The sequence below is a fragment of the Prionailurus bengalensis genome, chromosome E3 (genome assembly GCF_016509475.1).
Source record: "Prionailurus bengalensis isolate Pbe53 chromosome E3, Fcat_Pben_1.1_paternal_pri, whole genome shotgun sequence".
NCBI classification, from domain to species: domain Eukaryota; kingdom Metazoa; phylum Chordata; class Mammalia; order Carnivora; family Felidae; genus Prionailurus; species Prionailurus bengalensis.
The window spans coordinates 7,432,760-7,453,738 of record NC_057357.1 but is presented as its reverse complement, the minus strand read 5'-3'; the positions used below and the strand labels follow the sequence as shown (position 1 = coordinate 7,453,738).

General features: G+C 40.6%; 1 protein-coding gene across 1 annotated transcript in view; it reads right to left on the bottom strand.

Moving 5' to 3' along the window:
• The window catches only part of LOC122471976 (cytochrome P450 3A12-like), a 48,683-nt gene that overhangs the window by 15,744 nt on the left and 11,960 nt on the right, over nt 1-20,979 (bottom strand). The window contains exons 5-9 of the mRNA XM_043561244.1: nt 13,684-13,797; nt 13,312-13,400; nt 11,797-11,945; nt 5,197-5,324; nt 3,792-3,858 (exon numbers count right to left, since the gene is read on the bottom strand). Of these exons, the coding sequence (XP_043417179.1) occupies nt 3,792-3,858; nt 5,197-5,324; nt 11,797-11,945; nt 13,312-13,400; nt 13,684-13,797 (547 nt within the window). The remainder of the gene's footprint in view (nt 1-3,791; nt 3,859-5,196; nt 5,325-11,796; nt 11,946-13,311; nt 13,401-13,683; nt 13,798-20,979) is intronic.

The window sequence follows — 20,979 nt, the reverse complement described above, 5'->3', positions numbered from 1 at the left end:
CAGATAAACTCTTGGTCCTCAATGTGTGGTTCATGGATCAGCAGCATCTGGGAGCTTATTAAAAATGCAGAATCTCAAACTTCATCCTAGAGCTATCGAATCAAAGTCTGAGCTTCATGAGATGTGGTGATTTGTGTGCACAATCTAGTTTGAGAAGTGTGAATTATACTCTTGAGAAGTCTCAGCTAATAGAAGACCTGGGGCACAACTCTTCCAATGGATGATCTCAGATATGTACAGAAACTATAACACTATAAAAGAGTTGTGTCTGATGCTAGTCTAATCAACCACATTAAAACAGCAAAGAAACAATGATCAATAGAAGGACATTGGCCAGCATGATATATAGACAAACAGAATACAGTAAGTGTTTCCATACAAATTTTAGGATTGTTTGTTCTAGCTTTGAGAAGAATGTTGGTGGAGCCACTCTGGAAAACAGTGTGGAGGTTCCTCAAAAAATTAAAAATAGAACTATCCTATGACCCAGCAATAGCACTGCTAGGAATTTACCCAAGGGATACAGGAGTGCTGATGAATAGGGCACTTGTACCCCAATGTTTATAGTAGCACTTTCAACAATAGCCAAATTATGGAAAGAACCTAAATGTCCGTCAACTGATGGATGGATAAAAAAGATGTGGTTTATATATACAATGGAATACTACTTGGAAATGAGAAAGAATGAAATATGGCCATTTGCAGCAATGTGAATGGAACAAGGGGGTGTTATGCTAAGTGAAATAAGTCAGTCAGAGAAGGACAGATACCATATGTTTTCACTCATATGTGGAACTTGAGAAATTTAAGACCATGGGAGAAGGGAAGGGAGGGAAAAAGTTACAAACAGACAGGGAGGGAGGCAAACCATAAAAGACTCTTAAATACAGAGAACAAACTGAGAGCTGATGGGGGTGGGGGAGAGGGGAAAGTGGGTGATAGGCATTAAAGGGGGCACTTGTTGGAATGAGCACTGGGTGTTGTATGGAAACCAACTTGACAATAAATTATATTTAAAAAAAAGAATATAGTGAGTGTAATTAGCAATGTTTATTCAATCATGGCCTGAATGTCACCTTCCTTAGAGAATGGTCCCACCCTGAATCATAACCCGACTTTTTATTTTCTCCTGGAAGGAACTCAGTATAGTCAAGCTTTAATCTCTTTGATTAGAACTGAATTAGGACCATTAGATACTTAGAGCACTGAAATTAGCATGGTACCTGCCACAAACACATAATTCACAACTAAGAACAATACAAAATAAGTGTAAAAAAGGTCTACAGAGTTCTGATTTCCCAGTCATACCTTCTGTGATGCTGCTGTGGATAAATTCAACTATCATATTCTTTCCTTTGATTATTATGAACCCCATGATAATCTTTAGAGCTGTGGTAGACACTTACCCGATGTGGCTATTTATACTTAAATTTTAATTAACTAGATTAAATACAATATAAGATTCAGTTCTTTAGTGACACTAGCCACATGTCAAATGCTCAATAACCACCTGTGCATAGTGGTTCTATACTGAACCAGGAGGGGCGCCTGGGTGGCGCAGTCGGTTAAGCGTCCGACTTCAGCCAGGTCACGATCTCGCGGTCCGTGAGTTCGAGCCCCGCGTCGGGCTCTGGGCTGATGGCTCAGAGCCTGGAGCCTGTTTCCGATTCTGTGTCTCCCTCTCTCTCTGCCCCTCCCCCGTTCATGCTCTGTCTCTCTCTGTCCCAAAAGTAAATAAAAAACGTTGAAAAAAAAAAATTAAAAAAAAAAATATACTGAACCAGGAGTATATAGAATATTTCCATCATCACAGAAAGTAGTAGAATAGAATAGCATAAAACAGGATAGGATAGGATAGGATAGGATAGGATAGGATAGGATAGGATGGGATGGGATGGGATGGGATGGGATGGGATGGGATGGGATGGGATAGGATATGGACACAGTATAGATATATTTTAGTAGTGTGATGCTTCCTTTTTCTCTAGAATCAACTGTTAAATACTCAAGAATTCTGTGAGATGGTTGTCAAACCATAGATATCCTGAAATTAACCATGATGGGACTATTTCAGTCATAGATACAACTATAAATCAAGGCTCCCTTTTTCTTTTAGACACAGCATAATCATTGGCTGTGGATATAGAAATATTTATGTTTATCACTCCTGTATGTATTTGATGTTTTTATTTGGTCTACTGAGAGAAAATAGAAGCAAAGAAACCCTAGTAACAATGAACACTCCTACAGCCCAGATTTTGATTTCTAAATACCATTCTCACTAAAAGAAAACAGAGATTCTTGGAGAAATGGCTGATTCCAAGGCTCATCAGAGGAAACAGAAGAGAAGCCCGGAATGTCTCAGACCAGAATGCTAGGAAATGCTCAAAAAAATAATATGGGAAAGGGATAAAGAATACTCTATGTACTGTAATGGTGGATATATATGTGTGTGTATATATATAATATACATTATATATATATATATACACATATATATAATTATATATTATATATATTATATATATATATATTATATATATATACACACACACACACATATGTGTGTCAAAACCCACAGAATGGACAACACCAAGAGTGAACTGTAACGTAAATTACGAATTTTTGAATGGTAATAATGTGCCAATGTAGGTAAAATTATTGTAACAAATGTACCACATGGTGAGGGATTTTGATAATGGGGAGTGCTGTCTGTAAGTAGGGCAGAGGGAATATGAGAAATCTGTGTCTTTCACTCAATTTTAGTGAACCTAAAACTGTGATAAAAGTGTATTAAAAATATTAAAAAATAGAAAAAAGAAAAGGGCAAGGAGCCCACTTGAAAGTGCTTCCAGAGGGCAAATCTGAGAGAATTGAAGATATAACTAAAAAATGATATCAGGGACTAAGATAGTAATAAAAGAGATCATACTGACATATACAAATAAATTAATTAATGAGAGAGAATGGAAATCTCACCCTAACAATGGACTTTCCTCAAAATGTGGAAGAAATGGTAGAATTAGAAATTCATCATTTTGCAACCACCACAGTAATAATGGTCTTAGTCAAATACCATTCATGGATGATAAAAGTAGTAGGTGAATGTCTAAAGAGAAATGCAGTACTTATACAACTGCAAAGGCATCCTGCACCAGTCGCTTATTAATTACAAAGGGAAAAATAAAACTTTACAGTAGATTGGGGCACCTGGGTGGCTCAGTCGGTTGAGTGTCCGACTTCAGCTCAGGTCATGAACTCACGGTTTGTGGGTTCGAGGCCCATGTCAGGCTCTACACTGTCAGACTGTCAGCATGGATCCTGCTTGAGATCTTCTGTCCCCCTTTCTCTGTCTCTCCCCTACTTGTAGTCTCCAAAAATAAATAAATATTAAAAAAAAACTTTACCATAGATTAAGCCAGTGAACACAACTTTAACCAGGTGTCCCAAGTGAAGGTCACCAACAATGGGGCCATGTGATTCCTGGTGTGATGAAGCCTTGATGTGAATTTCCAGACAGAGGTTCTGATTCAGTGGGTCTGGAGTAGGCCAGAGGATTCACATTGGAAACAAGCTCCCCTGTGGCAGACTACTGACTACTTTGTCTATCATTGCTCTTCAATGATCTGAGGGCTTCTGGAAAGTGTTCCTGGATACCATTTGTATCTGAGCATGTGTCATTCTCCAATTTGAAGAAATTCGATCCATTGGAAACCTTCCTCCACATCTCAGAACCACCCCATGTCTCTGATCCACCCCATTGCTGGCCCTCTGAAGCTCTCCTTGCTTACCTTTATGGGTGTCCGTTTCTTTGGAATTCTGGGAGTTAATCATCAGCTGAAGCAAATCCACTCGGTGCTGAAAGCAGAAAGAGAAATTGCAATGACAAAAAGTCACTTGTGAAGTCAGAATTAGGTCAGGGGTGCAGGACTTAGCTTCTTTCCTAAGAATATGGCCCCTTTATGCATAAAGGTCTCACTAGTTTTCTCAGAGTCATCACTAAACAAAAACATCCAGCTACAAACTTGGAGAACAGGATGCTTCCCTGAAAGGAATCCAGCTATTGTGTCCCACTGCTTTTTGGTTCTTGCCTTCAGCTTTTCTGGCTTTTGACCACAGCTTCCTGGACAAAGAATTGCCTGCTCCCTCTCCTGTCATGCCTGCTTGCTCAGGAGAAAGTCCCTGATGCCAGTCCTTTTTAACTCTGGCCTTAATTCTTTTTTTTTACATTCATTTATTTTTGATAGAGTGAGACAGAGAACAAGTGGGGGAGGGGCAGAGAGAGAAGGAGACACAGAATCCGAGGCAGGCTCCAGGCTCTGAGCTGTCAGCACAGACCCCAGTGTGGGGCTCAAACTCACAAACTGCGAGATTATGACCTGAGCCGAAATCGGACACTTAAGCGACTGAACCACCCAGGCACCAATGGCCTTAATTCTTAATGAGTGGTCACATAGATCAATCCCCTGACCTCTGCAAACTCCATGGAGAGCTTCTGTGTCAGCATCTTCCAGTGCCCCACCCTCCCAGAACTCTGCACAATCTTCACTGACATCTTGGAGTACCCAGCACACATTCTTTTCTGGCCACCAAGCCTCACGAAGGCAAAACTGGCTTAGCCGGCCTGCAGCCTGAGTGTCCAGTGAAGACTCCTGCCCACTCCAGAAAATGGCAGCCTCAAGTTTAACACAGACTATACTTCACCCTGTACTTGACAGGATCCTCCATTGGAGAAGGTGTAAAATAAGAGGCTTGGAATTGAAAGGATTATTTGTCCATATAAGATCTTAGAAATTATACTACCAGGAAAATGATTTTACATAATACTTTTTACCCTTTCACAATTTAATGAAGGAAAGTGGTAGTTTTACTCTCACCAAATTTTGTGCAGTGACATACCAGTTGCCATGCTTATTATTAAATTTTAAATATTCCCTGACTCATTTTCTTATCTCCTTCCCTAACCTCCACCTTCTTCATTCTCCCTGAAATGTTAGAACTCTCCTGCTCTAAACTCTACAGTTCTCTGTCTACCATAAGAGATGAATCATGGGGTTCTACTCCTGAAGCCAAGACTACACTGTATGTTAACGAACTTGAATTTAAATTAAAAAAAAAGAAGTGTACACATGAGATGTACACAACCCAATAAAAGATCAAAAGCGAACACCCACATGTAACCACCACTGGATTTACCTTTTGTTTATCTTTGAGGCGACTTTCCTTCATCCTTTTTACAGATTTTGTGAAAAAATTAATGACACTTTTTGGAAACAGCCAGATATTTAATAGTTCAAAAATTGGGGTAAGGAATGGGAAGAGTACTGTAAGGAAAAAGAACAATGGAAAGCACAGTGAAAATGCAAAATTTACCTGGGACAATTATAATTTGCTCTTCCAATCAGAGGAGTAAAAGACACCACGAGTCATTAACTTTATGACCTTTACTGGAAATTTTAAAACAATGGCTGAGCCAGGGCAAGTCACACATAGGGGTCACCACTACAGCAGTGAGATCAGTGTCCGCTTCCACATCTTTGCAGTAACCAAAGCAACAGAATTGCATTCCCGGATATCTTAGCTTTTATTTTTGGACTAGAGTCTCTTTGGATAAATCAGATCATAATATGCTACTCTAATTAATCATGCTATTTAAGGGGCACCTGGGTGACTCAGTTGGTTAAGAGACCCACTCTTGATTTCTGCTCAGCTCATAATCTCGAGGTTTGTGAGATCGAGCCCTACATCAGCCTCTGTGCTGACAGCATGTAGCCTGCTTATGATTCTTTCCCTCCTCTCTTTTTGCCCCTCCCCCTGCTCACACTCTCCCTCTCTCTTTCTCAAAATAAACATTTTTTAAAAGGCAAAAAATCATGTCAGGATGCAAATAATACATAGGATGCCCTTCAAACACAAAGGAATATAGTTAGAAATCAAGAGCACAAAGAATACTGGGAAACTCACCAATATGTGGAAATTAAACATTCCACTCCTATATAAACAATGGTTCAAAGAAGCAATCAAAGGGTAATTAGGAATCACGTGGAAACTCATACAAATGAACACATGACATACCAAAACTCACGGGATGTAGCAAAAGCAGTGACCAGGAAGAATTTTATTTTATTATTATTTTTTTTGGAGTATCTCTCTTTTTTTTTAATATATGAAATTTATTGTCAAATTGGTTTCCATACAACACTCAGTGCTCATCCCAAAAGGTGCCCTCCTCAATACCCATCACCCACCGTCCCCTTCCTCCCACTCCCCATCAACCCTCAGTTTGTTCTCAGTTTTTAAGAGTCTCTTATGCTTTGCCTCTCTCCCACTCTAACCTCTTTTTTTTTTTTCCTTCCCCTCCCCCATGGGTTTCTGTTAAGTTTCTCAGGATCCACATAAGAGTGAAAACATATGGTATCTGTCTTTCTCTGTATGGCTTATTTCACTTAGCATCACACTCTCCAGTTCCATCCACGTTGCTACAAAGGGCCATATTTCATTCTTTCTCATTGCCACATAGTACTCCATTGTGTATATAAACCACCATTTCTTTATCCATTCATCAGTTGATGGACATTTAGGCTCTTTCCATAATTTGGCTATTGTTGAGAGTGCTGCTATAAACATTGGGGTACAAGTGCCCCTATGCATCAGTACTCCTGTATCCCTTGGGTAAATTCCTAGCAGTGCTACTGCTGGGTCATAGGGTAGGTCTATTTTTAATTTTTTGAGGAACCTCCACACTGTTTTCCAGAGTGGCTGCACCAGTTTGCATTCCCACCAACAGTGCAAGAGGGTTCCCATTTCCCCACATCCTCTCCAGCATCTATAGTCTCCTGGTTTGTTCATTTTGGCCACTCTGACTGGCGTGAGGTGATATCTGAGTGTGGTTTTGATTTGTATTTCCCTGATGAGGAGCAATGTTGAGCATCTTTTCATCTGTCTGTTGGCCATCCGGATGTCTTCTTTAGAGAAGTGTCTATTCATGTTTTCTGCCCATTGCTTCACTGGGTTATTTGTTTTTCGGGTGTAGAGTTTGGTGAGCTCTTTATAGATTTTGGATACTAGCCCTTTGTCCGATATGTCATTTGCAAATATCTTTTCCCATTCCGTTGGGTGCCTTCTAGTTTTGTTGATTGTTTCCTTTGCTGTGCAGAAGCTTTTTATCTTCATAAGGTCCCAGTAGTTCATTTTTGCTTTTAATTCCCTTGCCTTTGGGAATTAAATAAGAAATTTTGTCAAATAAGAAATTGCTGCGGCTGAGGTCAGAGAGGTCTTTTCCTGCTTTCTCCTCTAGGGTTTTGATGGTTTCCTGTCTCACATTCAGGTCCTTTATCCATTTTGAGTTTATTTTTGTGAATGGTGTGAGAAAGTGGTCTAGTTTCATTCTTCTGCATGTTGTTGTCCAGTTCTCCCAGCACCATTTGTTAAAGAGACTGTCTTTTTTCCATTGGATATTCTTTCCTGCTTTGTCAAAGATGAGTTGGCCATACGTTTGTGGGTCTAGTTCTGGGGTTTCTATTCTATTCCATTGGTCTATGTGTCTGTTTTTGTGCCAGACAAGGAAGAATTTTATTGCTTTAAATGTCTACATTTAAAAGGAACAAAGATCTCAAATCAAGGACCCAGCTTTCTGTCAAACACGTGCTGAAAAAACAAGAGGAGACTAAACCCAAAGCAAGCCGAAGGAAGCAAATAATAGAGACAAGAGCAGAAACTTACAAACTAGGGAATAAAAACAACATAAAAATCAATGAAACAAAGCTGATTCATTCTAAGAATGCTTGGTCATTCATTTAGCTAGACTGACAAAAAGGAGAGAAGATTCAAATTACTATCATCAAAAATGAAAGGAGAGATTACTACTGACATTACAGAAATAAAAAAGACTAAAAAGGAATCCCATGGACAACTGTATGCCAATAAATTAGAAAACTTAGATGAAATGAAAAAATTCCTAGAAAAACACAAACTAGAAATTGACACTGGGGCGCCTGGGTGGCTCAGTCGTTTAAGCGTCTGACTTCGGCTCAGGTCATGATCTCACAGTCCGTGAGCTCCATGTCAGATTCTGTACTGACAGTTCAGAGCCTAGAGCCTGCTTCAGATTCTGTGTCTCCCTCTCTCTCTGCCCCTCCCCTGCTCATGCTCTGTCTCTCTCTGTCTCAAAAATAAACAAACATTTTTTTAAATTAAAAACAAAGAAAGTGACATTAAAAAATTAGGCAATCTGAAAGACAAAAAGATTGAGCTGGTAGTGAAGAAACTACCCACAAAAAGAAGCTGAGCTCCAGATGATTTCACAGGTGAGTTCTAGCAAATATTTAAAGTAGAATCAACACCAATTTTGCACAAATTCTTCCAAAATATAGAAGAGGTAGAAACACTTCCAAACTCATTCTATGAGGCCAGTATTACCTGATAGTAAAACCAGACAAAGATAGCAAAGAACAAGAAAACCACAGACCAATGTATCTCATGACACGGATGCACACATCCTCACCAAAATACTAGCAAACTGAATCCAGCAACATTATCAAAAGAAGGATACACCATAACCAGGAGGAGATTATCCAGCAATGCAAGGTTATATAATACAGCATAACAATAACAATTTTTCTAAAAAACCATACGGCCATCTCAATACATGCAGAAAAAGTATTTGACAATACTTTTGTCCAATACCTTTTCAACAAAAACACTCAACAAACTAGGAAACGAATATTCTCAATCTGATAAAGGGCATCTACAAAAACTCACAGCTAACACCATACTTAATAGAAATAGACTGAACACTTTCCCCTAAGATTAAACAAAACAAGGCTGTCTCTATTGCCATTTCTATTCAACAATGTACTAGAAGTTCTAGACAGAAAAGGTAGGCAAAACAAACAAACAAAAAGAAAGAAACTCTATTCATTGAGGGAATAAAGAAGTAAAAGCATCTTTATTATTAGATAACATGGCACTGTACACAGAAAATCTGAAGGAATGAATTAAAATCTATTGGACCTAGTAAACCAGCTTAGCAGAGTTTCAGGATACAAGATCAACATACAAAGTCAATTATATTTCAATACACTGCAATAAAAAATCTAAAACCAAAATTAGGAATATAACTCCATTTACAACAACATTGAGAAGAACAGAATACTTAGGAATAGATTTAACAAAAAAAGAGCAAAACTATACTCTGAAAACCACAAATATTAACTGAAATAAATTAAAGAAGATCTATGTAAATAGAAAAACACCCAATGATCATGGATTAGAACTTAATATTGTCAAGACGGCAATACTCCTCAAATGCAGATGAATGCATTCCCTATTAGAGTCCTAGCTAGCTTCTTTGTAGAAAATGACATGCTAAACTTAAATTTTATATGGAATTGTAAGGGACCCAGAATAGCCAAAACAATCTCAAAAAAAAAAAAAAAAAGAATAAAGTTGTAGAAGTCAGACTGCCAGTTTCAAAACTTACCATGAAGCCATAATAAGGCAATGTGGTACAGGCATAAGGACAGACATAAAGGTCGATGGAATTGAATTTAGAGTCCAAAATTATACCCATGTGTTTATGGTCAACTGATTTTGACAAAGTTTCCAAGACCACTCAGTGGAGAAAAAAAGTCTTCTCAATAAATGGTGCTGGGACAAGAGAGGATGGTCACATGCCAAAAAAAAAAATGAAGTAGAACTCTTAACTTATACCACATATAAAAGAAATTCAAAATGGATCAAAGACTCATACCTAAAAGCTAAAACTTTATAACTCTTAGAAGAAAATCAACGGATTAATCTTCATGCTCTCAGATTTCCCAGGGAATTCTTTTTTTTTTTTTCAACGTTTTTTATTTATTTTTGGGACAGAGAGAGACAGAGCATGAACGGGGGAGGGGCAGAGAGAGAGGGAGACACAGTATCGGAAACAGGCTCCAGGCTCCGAGCCATCAGCCCAGAGCCTGACGCGGGGCTCGAACTCACGGACCGCGAGATCGTGACCTGGCTGAAGTTGGACGCTTAACCGACTGCGCCACCCAGGCGCCCCAAGGGAATTCTAAGATATGACACCAAAAGCACAGAAATAAAAGGAAAAATACATAAACTGTACATCATCAAAATTAAACATTTTATGCTTACAGAAAAATACTTTGAAGAAAGTTAAAAAACACCTACAGAATGAGAGACAAATTTGCAAATCATACATCAGATAAGGAATTTGTATCTAAAAGATACAGAGAATTCTTATAACTCAGTAACAAAAAGACAAAAAACTGAACTATAAATGAACAAAAATTTGAATACACATTTATCTAAAGAAGTTACGAAACAGCCAACAAGCATATAAAAAGTTACTCAACCTCACTAGCCATTAGAGAAGTGCAAAACAAAACCACAATAAGATACCCTTTCACACCCATTAAGGTGACCATCATCAAAACAGTAGACAAGTGTAAACCACATGTTGGCAAGGATGGCCAGAAACTGGAACCTTCATACCTTCTGGTGGTAGTATAAATGGTGTAGCTATTGTGGAAAACAGTTTGGCAGTTCCTTATTAAGTTAAACACACTTATTATACCTTAGCATATAGTAAGTTACTACATACCTTAGCAATTTCACTCCTGAGTAACTAAAAAAAAAAAGGTTCAAAACAGGTATCTAAACAAAAACTTATACGAATCTTCACAGCAGCACTATTCACAATACCCTAGAGTTGTAAACATCCCAAATGTCCATCAAATGATGGGAGGAAAAACAAAATGCAGTATGTCCATACAATGGAATATTATTCTGCCATAAAAAGAAAGGAAGTAATGATGCACACTATAACAAGAATAAACTTTGAAAACATTATACTAATGAAAGAATCCAGCCACAAAATTCACATATTATATTATTCTATCTGTATAGAGTCCAGAAAAGGCAAATCAATTAAGATAGAAAGTAGATTCATGGTGGTGTAGGGTTAAGGAAAGTGGGATGTGATACTAAAAAACTACAGGATTTGAGTGGATGACATTTTAACCACTGACTGCAGTAAAAGCTGCATGAATCTTTGAATGTTCCAAAACGATTTTTTCAGTTTCATTGAGTTATAATAGATCTACGCTACTGTATAAGTTAAGGTATACTGCGTAATTCCTTGACAAACATATAAAGAAATGATCACCACAATGCAATTAGCTGACAACCATCATCTCATATAGTTAAAAAAAACCAAAAATTTTTCCATTATGATGAGAACTTCTGGAATCAACTCTCTTAGCAATTTACAAATACATCATACAGCAATGTGTCATCATGTTGTAAATTACCAGTCAAGTACTTATCTCCCTTATAACTGAATGTTTGTACCTTTGATCACCTTCATTCAATTCCTACCCCTTCACCCCTACCTCTAGTAACCACAAATCTGATCTCATCTTTGTATGATTTTGGTTCTTGGTTGTTGTTTTTTGATTCTACATGTATTAAGATCATACAGTATTTATCTTTCTCTGTCTCTTTTCACTTATCGTAAAGGCTTCAGGACTCATCCACGTTGTCCAGTACAGAATTTCCGTTCATTTTAGGGTTCAATAAGATGCTGTTGAATATACATACCACATTTTCTTTATCTATTCCTTCATCAACGAAACTCAAGCCATAAAAACAATTGAATTATATTTTAAATGAAGTTAAATATCAATAAAATTGTTGTAGAATGGTAGGAAGGGAGAACGTGAAGGATGAAGGAGGAGAAGAAGGAAAGAAAAAAGGGAAGAGAAAAAGCAAAAATAGTAGTGTACGTACATAATGAGAAGAAAAATGGATCCAGAAATGAAAATTTTAAGAGCTTCTTGGTATTTTCCACAAAGGGATCTCGTGGGTTGTTGAGGGAATCAATGTTCACTCCAAACGATGTGCTAGTAATCACATCCATGCTGTAGGCCCCCAAGATGCTGAGTAGAGAAAGAAAGGCATGGATACGTAAAATCAGCAACTCTTTACCATCCTTATCCAACACAGACAGGAGGAAGTACATGTAGATTCTGATGCCCAGGCAAGACAAGAGCCACATTTTCAGAACCACCTGCTGGATCATCTAAAGAGTCTATATATGATCACTCTCACTCATGAAGTGGTCATGAGGTGTCAATGATGCAGCTGGCCCTGTGCCAAGATGGTGATACTATGGCAAGTCAGACACACCTCTTAGCTCCATGAGCTCAGTCATGAGCTCCAACCCAGAGTCAGGCAAATTATAGTAGTGTGTTTTGAGCATGGACAATAGAAGCCGGATTAGCACTGTGTCTGGGCAGAGTAAATAGTGGAATATTAACCCTTCCTAGGGGAGTCAAGAAGGGTGAAACTGATCTGGACCTTCTCTCACCACAGTATCTATGCTCAGAGCTGATTCTCCTTCAGCACATTACAGAACAGCAACACCACAATCTGTACTGCCAGGAATGTCATCCCTTCTTCTCTACACTCCTGCTAAGACTCCTGAAAGACCCTCTCTTCCTCAACTCCAGTGATCAGAGCTTTCCCTGAGGACACACTCATATCTGGAAAATATAAGAACTAAGAATGTTCCTGGTCAAAAAATATGTACCAGATCACTCCAATATTGATTTATGGGATGTCATAGATAAGTGATCATATTCCACTAGTTTTCCTAGGACAGTGCCAGTGTACATCTGGTCATCCTGCATAATTTAAAAATATCACAGTTTAGGCAAAAAAAAAAATATACACACACACACACACACACACACACACACACACACACACATATATATGGTTACCCTAACATGTGCAGGGCCTTCTCTCCTTTGTTATTGAAGGAAGGACAAGTGGTCGTAAAGTTAATATTTAATGTTTTGCTAATATCCTCAACAAAATCAGGAAGGGCTTTAAGTTGTTCTAAGTTCCACATGATAACTTCCCTGTCCCACCCACTGCCCACCAATATGCACAAAGTGCCTTCTCCTCCCACCATTCCATACTCTCTACATACAATGATTCGTCAAATTATGTTTCTTCTTTTCAAACAATGTTATTTTTGTCTTCCAGAATATCCAAGGGGACAATCAAGCAGATAACTTAATCCCACCTCACGTACACAAAAGAAGACCCTCTCTCTCCTGACCTCCCTGCCTTTTGAGGGGTGCTACCTCTTCTTGGGTGGCCCACTGGACTTGTAGCACCACATGCCTACTTCTGTTTGTTCGCTGGACTAACTCAACAGTGGGAGTTTGGTTCTGTGTCAGTAGCTGGAAAGTGTCATGACAGAACCAGAAGGCCAGCAGGTGCAGCTCTACTTACTCTTTCAAGTTGACGGGCTTGCCTTTCTCTGCCTCCTTCCTCAGGTTCCTCACCAACACATCTCCATACTGGCCAACGATGGGGAACATCTACACACAAATACAATACCGCCTGAAGTTAAATCAGAAAATCAAGTCCTAGAATGATATGGCTTTCACAAACATGGAACAATGTTTTTTGTCGTTTTTTTAAGTAGTCATTTTTTTAAATAACATATCTTATTATGTCTCTTCTAGGACATGAAAATAAAATACCCCTTTTAAAAAGCCCAAATTCAGCAGACTACCCCTAAGAGATGGACTATGGTCTTAGTTTCTATCTGTGCCCAGGTGCATTCCTTAACTTCCTAACTGAAAGTCCTCCCTTTCTTACCTCCTTGAGTTTTCCACTGGTGAAGGTTGGAGACAGCACTGTTCGTATTCTCTTCCATTGTTCATCTTCAGACAGAGAGATGGCACTTTTCATAAATCCCACTGGACCAAAAGACTAGAGTCAAAGCAAAAGACATTTTGCCTTATATAAGTTTTGAAGGTCTCTCAAGGGATGTGGAAAATTTGTTAAGCGGGCATAAATTATTCAACAAATATTTACTGCCTATCTAATTAGTAGCAGGCCCTATGCCAGATGCTCAATAAATATTTATCCCAAATGCCTAGCTTCCTGCAAGGCTGAAGGAGACATCCAGCCACCTGATATGCTTTCCAGACTTCTTTCCAATCTTCTATTCCAGTATTTCCAGACTTCTATTCCAATCTTCTTTTTAAAGTAAATACAATTGGGGAAATCTGGTAGGGAAACTACTCCTCCAGGGGAATACACAAGATTAACACTAGTGCTTCTCCTAAACTGTGCAGAGTAGAAATGGATTGGTAGAGATAGCCAGAGAGCCCTGGCAAACTGTATGCTGTCTCAGACCAGTTCTGTCTTCTCATATATCTGTAGCAGGAGCAACTCAAAAACAGATGTCTTGATATGGTGATTTAAAAAAAAAAAGTATAGTTAACACTAAAAATATTAGGAATCTGGGGTGTCTGAGTGGCTCAGTCAGTTAAGCATCTGACTCTTGATTTTGGTCCAGATCATGATCTCACAGTTTGTGGGATCAAGTGCCATGTCAGGATACTTGCTGTCAGCACAGAGTCTGCTTGAGATTCTCTCTCCATCTCTCTGCCCCTCCCCCACGCTCGCTCAAGCTCTCTCACTCTCTCACTCTCTTTCTCAAAATAAGTAAATAAACTTAAAAAAAAAGATTAGGAATCTATCTGCTATTCTGAAGAAATAATGCAGGTACATGGAAAAACTATTCCCCCTGTATTTCCCTAAAGGGACAGAAGGAAAAAGAGTGAGAGAATTCTATTTCTCAGTAGAGACTGGTCTATCAAGCCAAACAGCTCAAATCTTTCTTCCATCTTCCAAAACTATATTTTGTTTCAATATAGATATCTCCAATACCCAGTCACATTTAAAACTCACAAACTAGGGACAGAGGAAATCTTCCTCAACTTAATAAAGAGTATCTAAAAAACCCCACAGCTAACATCACCTCAATGATGTTAGACTGATATGACATCACCAAGATGATGGAACGGGTCATGCCAGCCTCTGTCACCCCACAAAGAACAAGAGTTAGACAGCTATCCACAAACAAAAATAGGCCTAAGAGCTTTGGTCCATTTAAGAAGCTTCAACCTCACCATAGAGCAAAACTCCTGAGAATAACTGCACAGGAAGAGTAGGGAGAATAGCTTCATTCTGCCTGCATCACCCCAGGCCCCAGGCCAGCACTGCTCAGCACCAGGAAGACACTCCTCAGACTGAGAGGGGCCCCTGCTGGGTAGCGGACAGAAGCGTAAGGGATCACTGGTGCCAGCCTTTCAGGGCATGGCACAAGAGACCCACTTTGGTTTCAAACTTCCCGGAGACTGACACAGCTGACACATCTAGAGACAGTTAGAACAAAAAAGGGCAGGACTACCAGTATCAGCTAAGTGGCATGTATAACCATGGTTCTCTGTGTCCTGCTCTGCAGAAGACCCTACAAACCTTAGCTGCTAAGGAACAAGCAGCTGGCACAGCACTGTGCACCTTCTAAAGATTTTGCTGCTGAGAGTCCCACAGGTTTTCACATTGGTATGTTCCAGCTCCCTGAGTCCTGCTCTGCCCCATCTTCCATCACTTGAGTTGCCTCTGCCAGTGTCACCACCAACACCCTGAGCCTGGAATCTGCACCAGCAGCTAGCCCTGGCCTCTGTGACTGGGCATATGTACAAAGCAGCCCAGGCCCCAGCTGTTTCTCAGGTGTCTGAGCCAGGCCTGACTCCTGTCACTGGAATGCACTACCACTTGAGACCACAGCTAAACCCTGAAGCTGTAAAACTACACAGCCTGTGTGAACTCCAGTCATGAGCCCCGACTGCTGTGCATGAACAAGTAGCTAGCCCCTGAAGCCACCTGAGTGCCCAAAGACAGCCCAGGCACTCAAAGCTACCTTTGTACCCACAGTTGGCCATGGTCCCCACCAGTGGTCCCAGCACAGTTTTGAGCATGTGCCTGCTCTCAGCTTCCACAGATGAGCATATGCATAGCTCCAATTCTGGCCAACATTCTGCTTGCTCCAATCTCCTGGCACTGGATCTGGTGGTGCTACTGAAGACCCCAACAGCTGTGCAGCCACAAAGAACCCTCCATGCTCTTGCTGCCAATGACATGCAGTGGCTAACATGGCCACCAGTTGCCTAATCAACTATGTCCTCCTGGATTAGTTTAAATTATCCAGTCAGAGTAGGGTAAAAAAAGAAGAAGAAGAAGAAGAAGAAGAAGAAGAAGAAGAAGAAGAAAAGAAAATAACTGGGGGAAAAAAGCCTACAGGACTTCTAGGACACCATCAAGTGAAACAATATTCACATATGGAAGACTCAGTGGTAGAAGGAAAAAGTGGGAAGAATGCTTACTTAAAGAAACAATGGCTAGGGGCGCCTGGATTGCTCGGTCGGTTGAGCATCCGACTTCTCTCAGGTCATAGTCTCGCGGTTCGTGGGTTCGAGCCCTGCGTTGGGCTCTGTGCTGACAGCTCAGAGTCTAGAGCCTCCTTTAGATTCTGTGTCTCACTCTTTCTGCCCCTTCCCTGCTCGTACTGTCTCTCTCTGTCTCTCAAAAATGAATAAATGTTTTTTTAAAAAAATTTGTTTTAAAGAAACAATGGCTGAAAACTTCCCAAACCCAGGGAAATATATGGAGATCTTAAGACATGAAGCGTGGAGCTTGGGAAGAAGATGGCGGCGTAGGAGGACGCTGGGCTCACCGCGCGTCCTGCTGATCACTTAGATTCCACCTGCACCTGCCTAAATAACCCAGAAAACCGCCAGAGGATTAGCAGAACGGAGTCGCCGGAGCCAAGCGCAGACGAGGGGCCCACGGAAGAGGGTAGGAAGGGCGGCGAGGCGGTTCGCGCTCCACGGACTGGTGGGAGGGAGCTGGGGCAGAGGGGCGGCTCACCGACCAAGCAGAGCCCCCGAGTCTGGCTTGCAAAAGCGGAGGGGCCGGACGGACGGAGTGTGTTCCGACAGCAAGCGCGACTTAGCGTCTGGGAGGTCATAAGTTAACAGCTCTGCTCGGAAAGCGGGAAGGCTGGAGGACAAAGGGAGGGAGAGCTGCTGAGCCCCCGGACGACAGAGCTCAGGTTGGTGGGGAACAAAGGCGCTCGCCAGCGCCATCTCCCCCGCCCATCCCCCAGCCAAAATCCCAAAGAGAACCAGTTCCTGCCAGGGAACTTGCTGGCTCCGCGCAAACACCCAACTCTGTGCTTCTGCAGAGCCAAACCTCTGGCAGCGGATCTGACTCCCTCCCGCTGCCACAGGGCCCCTCCTGAAGTGGATCACCTAAGGAGAAGAGAGCTAAGCCTGCCCCTCCTGCCCCCGTGCACCTTGCCTACCCACCCCAGCTAATACGCCAGATCCCCAGCATCACAAGCCTGGCAGTGTGCAAGTAGCCCAGACAGGCCACGCCATCCCACAGTGAATCCCACCCCTAGGAGAGGGGAAGAGAAGGCACACACCAGTCTGACTGTGGCCCCAGCAGTGGGCTGGGGGCAGACATCAGGTCTGACTGCGGCCCCGCCCACCAACTCCAGTTATACACCACAGCACAGGGGAAGTGCCCTGCAGGTCCTCACCACACCAGGGACTATCCAAAATGACCAAACGGAAAAATTCCCCTCAGAAGAATCTCCAGGAAATAACAACAGCTAATGAGCTGATCAAAAAGGATTTAAATAATATAACAGAAAGTGAATTTAGAATAATAGTCATAAAATTAATCGCTGGGCTTGAAAACAGTATGGAGGAGAGCAGAGAATCTCTTGCTACAGAGATCAAGGGACTAAGGAACAGTCACGAGGAGCTGAAAAGCGCTTTAAACGAAATGCAAAACAAAATGGAAACGACAACAGCTCGGATTGAAGAGGCAGAGGAGAGAATAGGTGAACTAGAAGATAAAGTTATGGAAAAAGAGGAAGCTGAGAGAAAGAGAGATAAAAAAAAATCCAGTAGTATGAGGGGAAAATTAGAGACCTAAGTGATACACTAAAAAGAAATAATATATGCATAATTGGTATCCCAGAGGAGGAAGAGAGAGGGAAAGGTGCTGAAGGGGTACTTGAAGAAATTATAGCTGAGAACTTCCCTGAACTGGGGAAGGAAAAAGGCATTGAAATCCAAGAGGCACAGAGAACTCCCTTCAGACGTAACTTGAATCGATCTTCTGCACAACATATCATAGTGAAACTGGCAAAATACAAGGATAAAGAGAAAATTCTGAAAGCAGCGAGGGGTAAACGTGCCCTCACATATAAAGGGAGACCTATAAGACTTGTGACTGATCTCTCTTTTGAAACTTGGCAGGCCAGAAAGGATTGGCACGATATTTTCAGTGTGCTAAACAGGAAAAATATGCAGCCGAGAATCCAGCCGGATAAATCCAGCAAGTCTGTCATTTAGAATATGAGGAGAGATAAAGGTCTTCCCAAACAAACAAAAACTGAAGGAATTTGTCACCATTAAACCAGCCCTACAAGAGGTCCTAAGGGGGATCCTGTGAGACAAAGTTCAAGAGACATCACTACAAGCATAAAACATACAGACATCACAATGACTCTAAACCCATATCTTTCTATAATAACACTGTAAATGGATTAAATGCGCCAACCAAAAGACATAGGGTATCAGAATGGATAAAAAAACAAGACCCATCTATTTGCTGTCTACAACAGACTCATTTTAGATCTGAGGACACCTTCAGATTGAGAGTGAGGGGATGGAGAACTATTTATCATGCTACTGGAAGCCAAAAGAAAGCTGGAGTAGCCATACTTATATCAGACAAACTAGACTTTAAATTAAAGGCTGTAACAAGAGATGAAGAAGGGCATTATATAATAATTACAGGGTCTATCCATCAGGAAGAGCTAACAATTATAAATGTCTATGCGCCGAATACCGGAGCCCCCAAATATATAAAACAATTACTCATAAACATAAGCAACCTTATTGATAAGAATGTGGTAATTGCAGGGGACTTTAACACCCCACTTACAGAAATGGATAGATCATCTAGACACACGGTCAATAAAGAAACAAGGGCCCTGAATGATACATTGGATCCGATGGACTTGACAGATCTATTTAGAACTCTGCATCTCAAAGCAACAGAATATACTTTCTTCTCGAGAGCACATGGAACATTCTCCAAGATAGATCATATACTGGGTCACAAAACAGCCCTTCATAAGTTTACAAGAATTGAAATTATACCATGCATACTTTCAGACCACAATGCTATGAAGCTTGAAATCAACCACAGGAAAAAGTCTGGAAAACTCCAAAAGCATGGAGGTTAAAGAACACCCTACTAACGAATGAGTGGGTCAACCAGGCAATTAGAGAAGAAATTAAAAAATATATGGAAACAAACGAAAATGAAAATACAACAATCCAAACGCTTTGGGACGCAGCGAAGGCAGTCCTGAGAGGAAAATACATTGCAATCCAGGCCTATCTCAAGAAACAAGAAAAATCCCAAATACAAAATCTAACAGCACACCTAAAGGAAATAGAAGCAGAACAGCAAAGGCAGCCTAAACCCAGCAGAAGAAGAGAAATAATAAAGATCAGAGCAGAAATAAACAATATAGAATCTAAAAAAACTGTAGAGCAGATCAACGAAACCAAGAGTTGGTTTTTTGAAAAAATAAACAAAATTGACAAACCTCTAGCCAGGCTTCTCAAAAAGAAAAGGGAGATGACCCAAATAGATAAAATCATGAATGAAAATGGGATTATTACAACCAATCCCTCAGAGATACAAACAATTATCAGGGAATACTATGAAAAATTATATGCCAACAAAGTGGACAACCTGGAAGAAATGGACAAATTCCTAACCACCCACACTCTTCCAAAACTCAATCAGGAGGAAATAGAAAGCTTGAACAGACCCATAACCAGCGAAGATTTTGAATCGGTTATCAAAAATCTCCCAACAAATAAGAGTCCAGGACCAGATGGCTTCCCAGGGGAGTTCTACCAGACGTTTAAAGCAGAGATAATACCTATCCTTCTCAAGCTATTCCAAGAAATAGAAAGGGAAGGAAAACTTCCAGACTCATTCTATGAAGCCAGTATTACTTTGATTCCTAAACCAGACAGAGACCCAGTAAAAAAAGAGAACTACAGGCCAATATCCCTGATGAATATGGATGCAGAAATTCTCAATAAGATACTAGCAAATCGAATTCAACGGCATATAAAAAGAATTATTCACCATGATCAAGTGGGATTCATTCCTGGGATGCAGGGCTGGTTCAACATTCGCAAATCAATCAACGTGATACATCACATTAACAAAAAAAGAGAGAAGAACCATATGATCCTGTCAATCGATGCAGAAAAGGCCTTTGACAAAATCCAACACCCTTTCTTTTTTTTTTTTTTTTCAATGTTTATTTATTTTTGGGACAGAGAGAGACAGAGCATGAACGGGGGAGGGGCAGAGAGAGGGAGACACAGAATCGGAAACAGGCTCCAGGCTCTGAGCCATCAGCCCAGAGCCCGACGCGGGGCTCGAACTCCCGGTCCGCGAGATCGTGACCTGGCTGAAGTCGGACGCTTAACCGACTGCGCCACCCAGGCGCCCCAGCACCCTATCTTAATAAAAACCCTTGAGAAAGTCGGGATAGAAGGAACATACTTAAAGATCATAAAAGCCATTTATGAAAAGCCCACAGCTAACATCATCCTCAAAGGGAAAAAACTGAGAGCTTTTTCCCTGAGATCAGGAACACGACAGGGATGCCCACTCTCACCGCTGTTGTTTAACATAGTGCTGGAAGTTCTAGCATCAGCAATCAGACAAGAAAAGGAAATCAAAGGCATCAAAATTGGCAAAGATGAAGTCAAGCTTTCACTTTTTGCAGATGAAATGATATTATATATGGAAAATCCGATAGACTCCACCAAAAGTCTGCTAGAACTGATACATGAATTCAGCAAAGTTGCAGGATACAAAATCAATGTACAGAAATCAGTTGCATTCTTATACACTAACAATGAAGCAACAGAAAGACAAATAAAGAAACTGATCCCATTCACAATTGCACCAAAAAGCATAAAATAC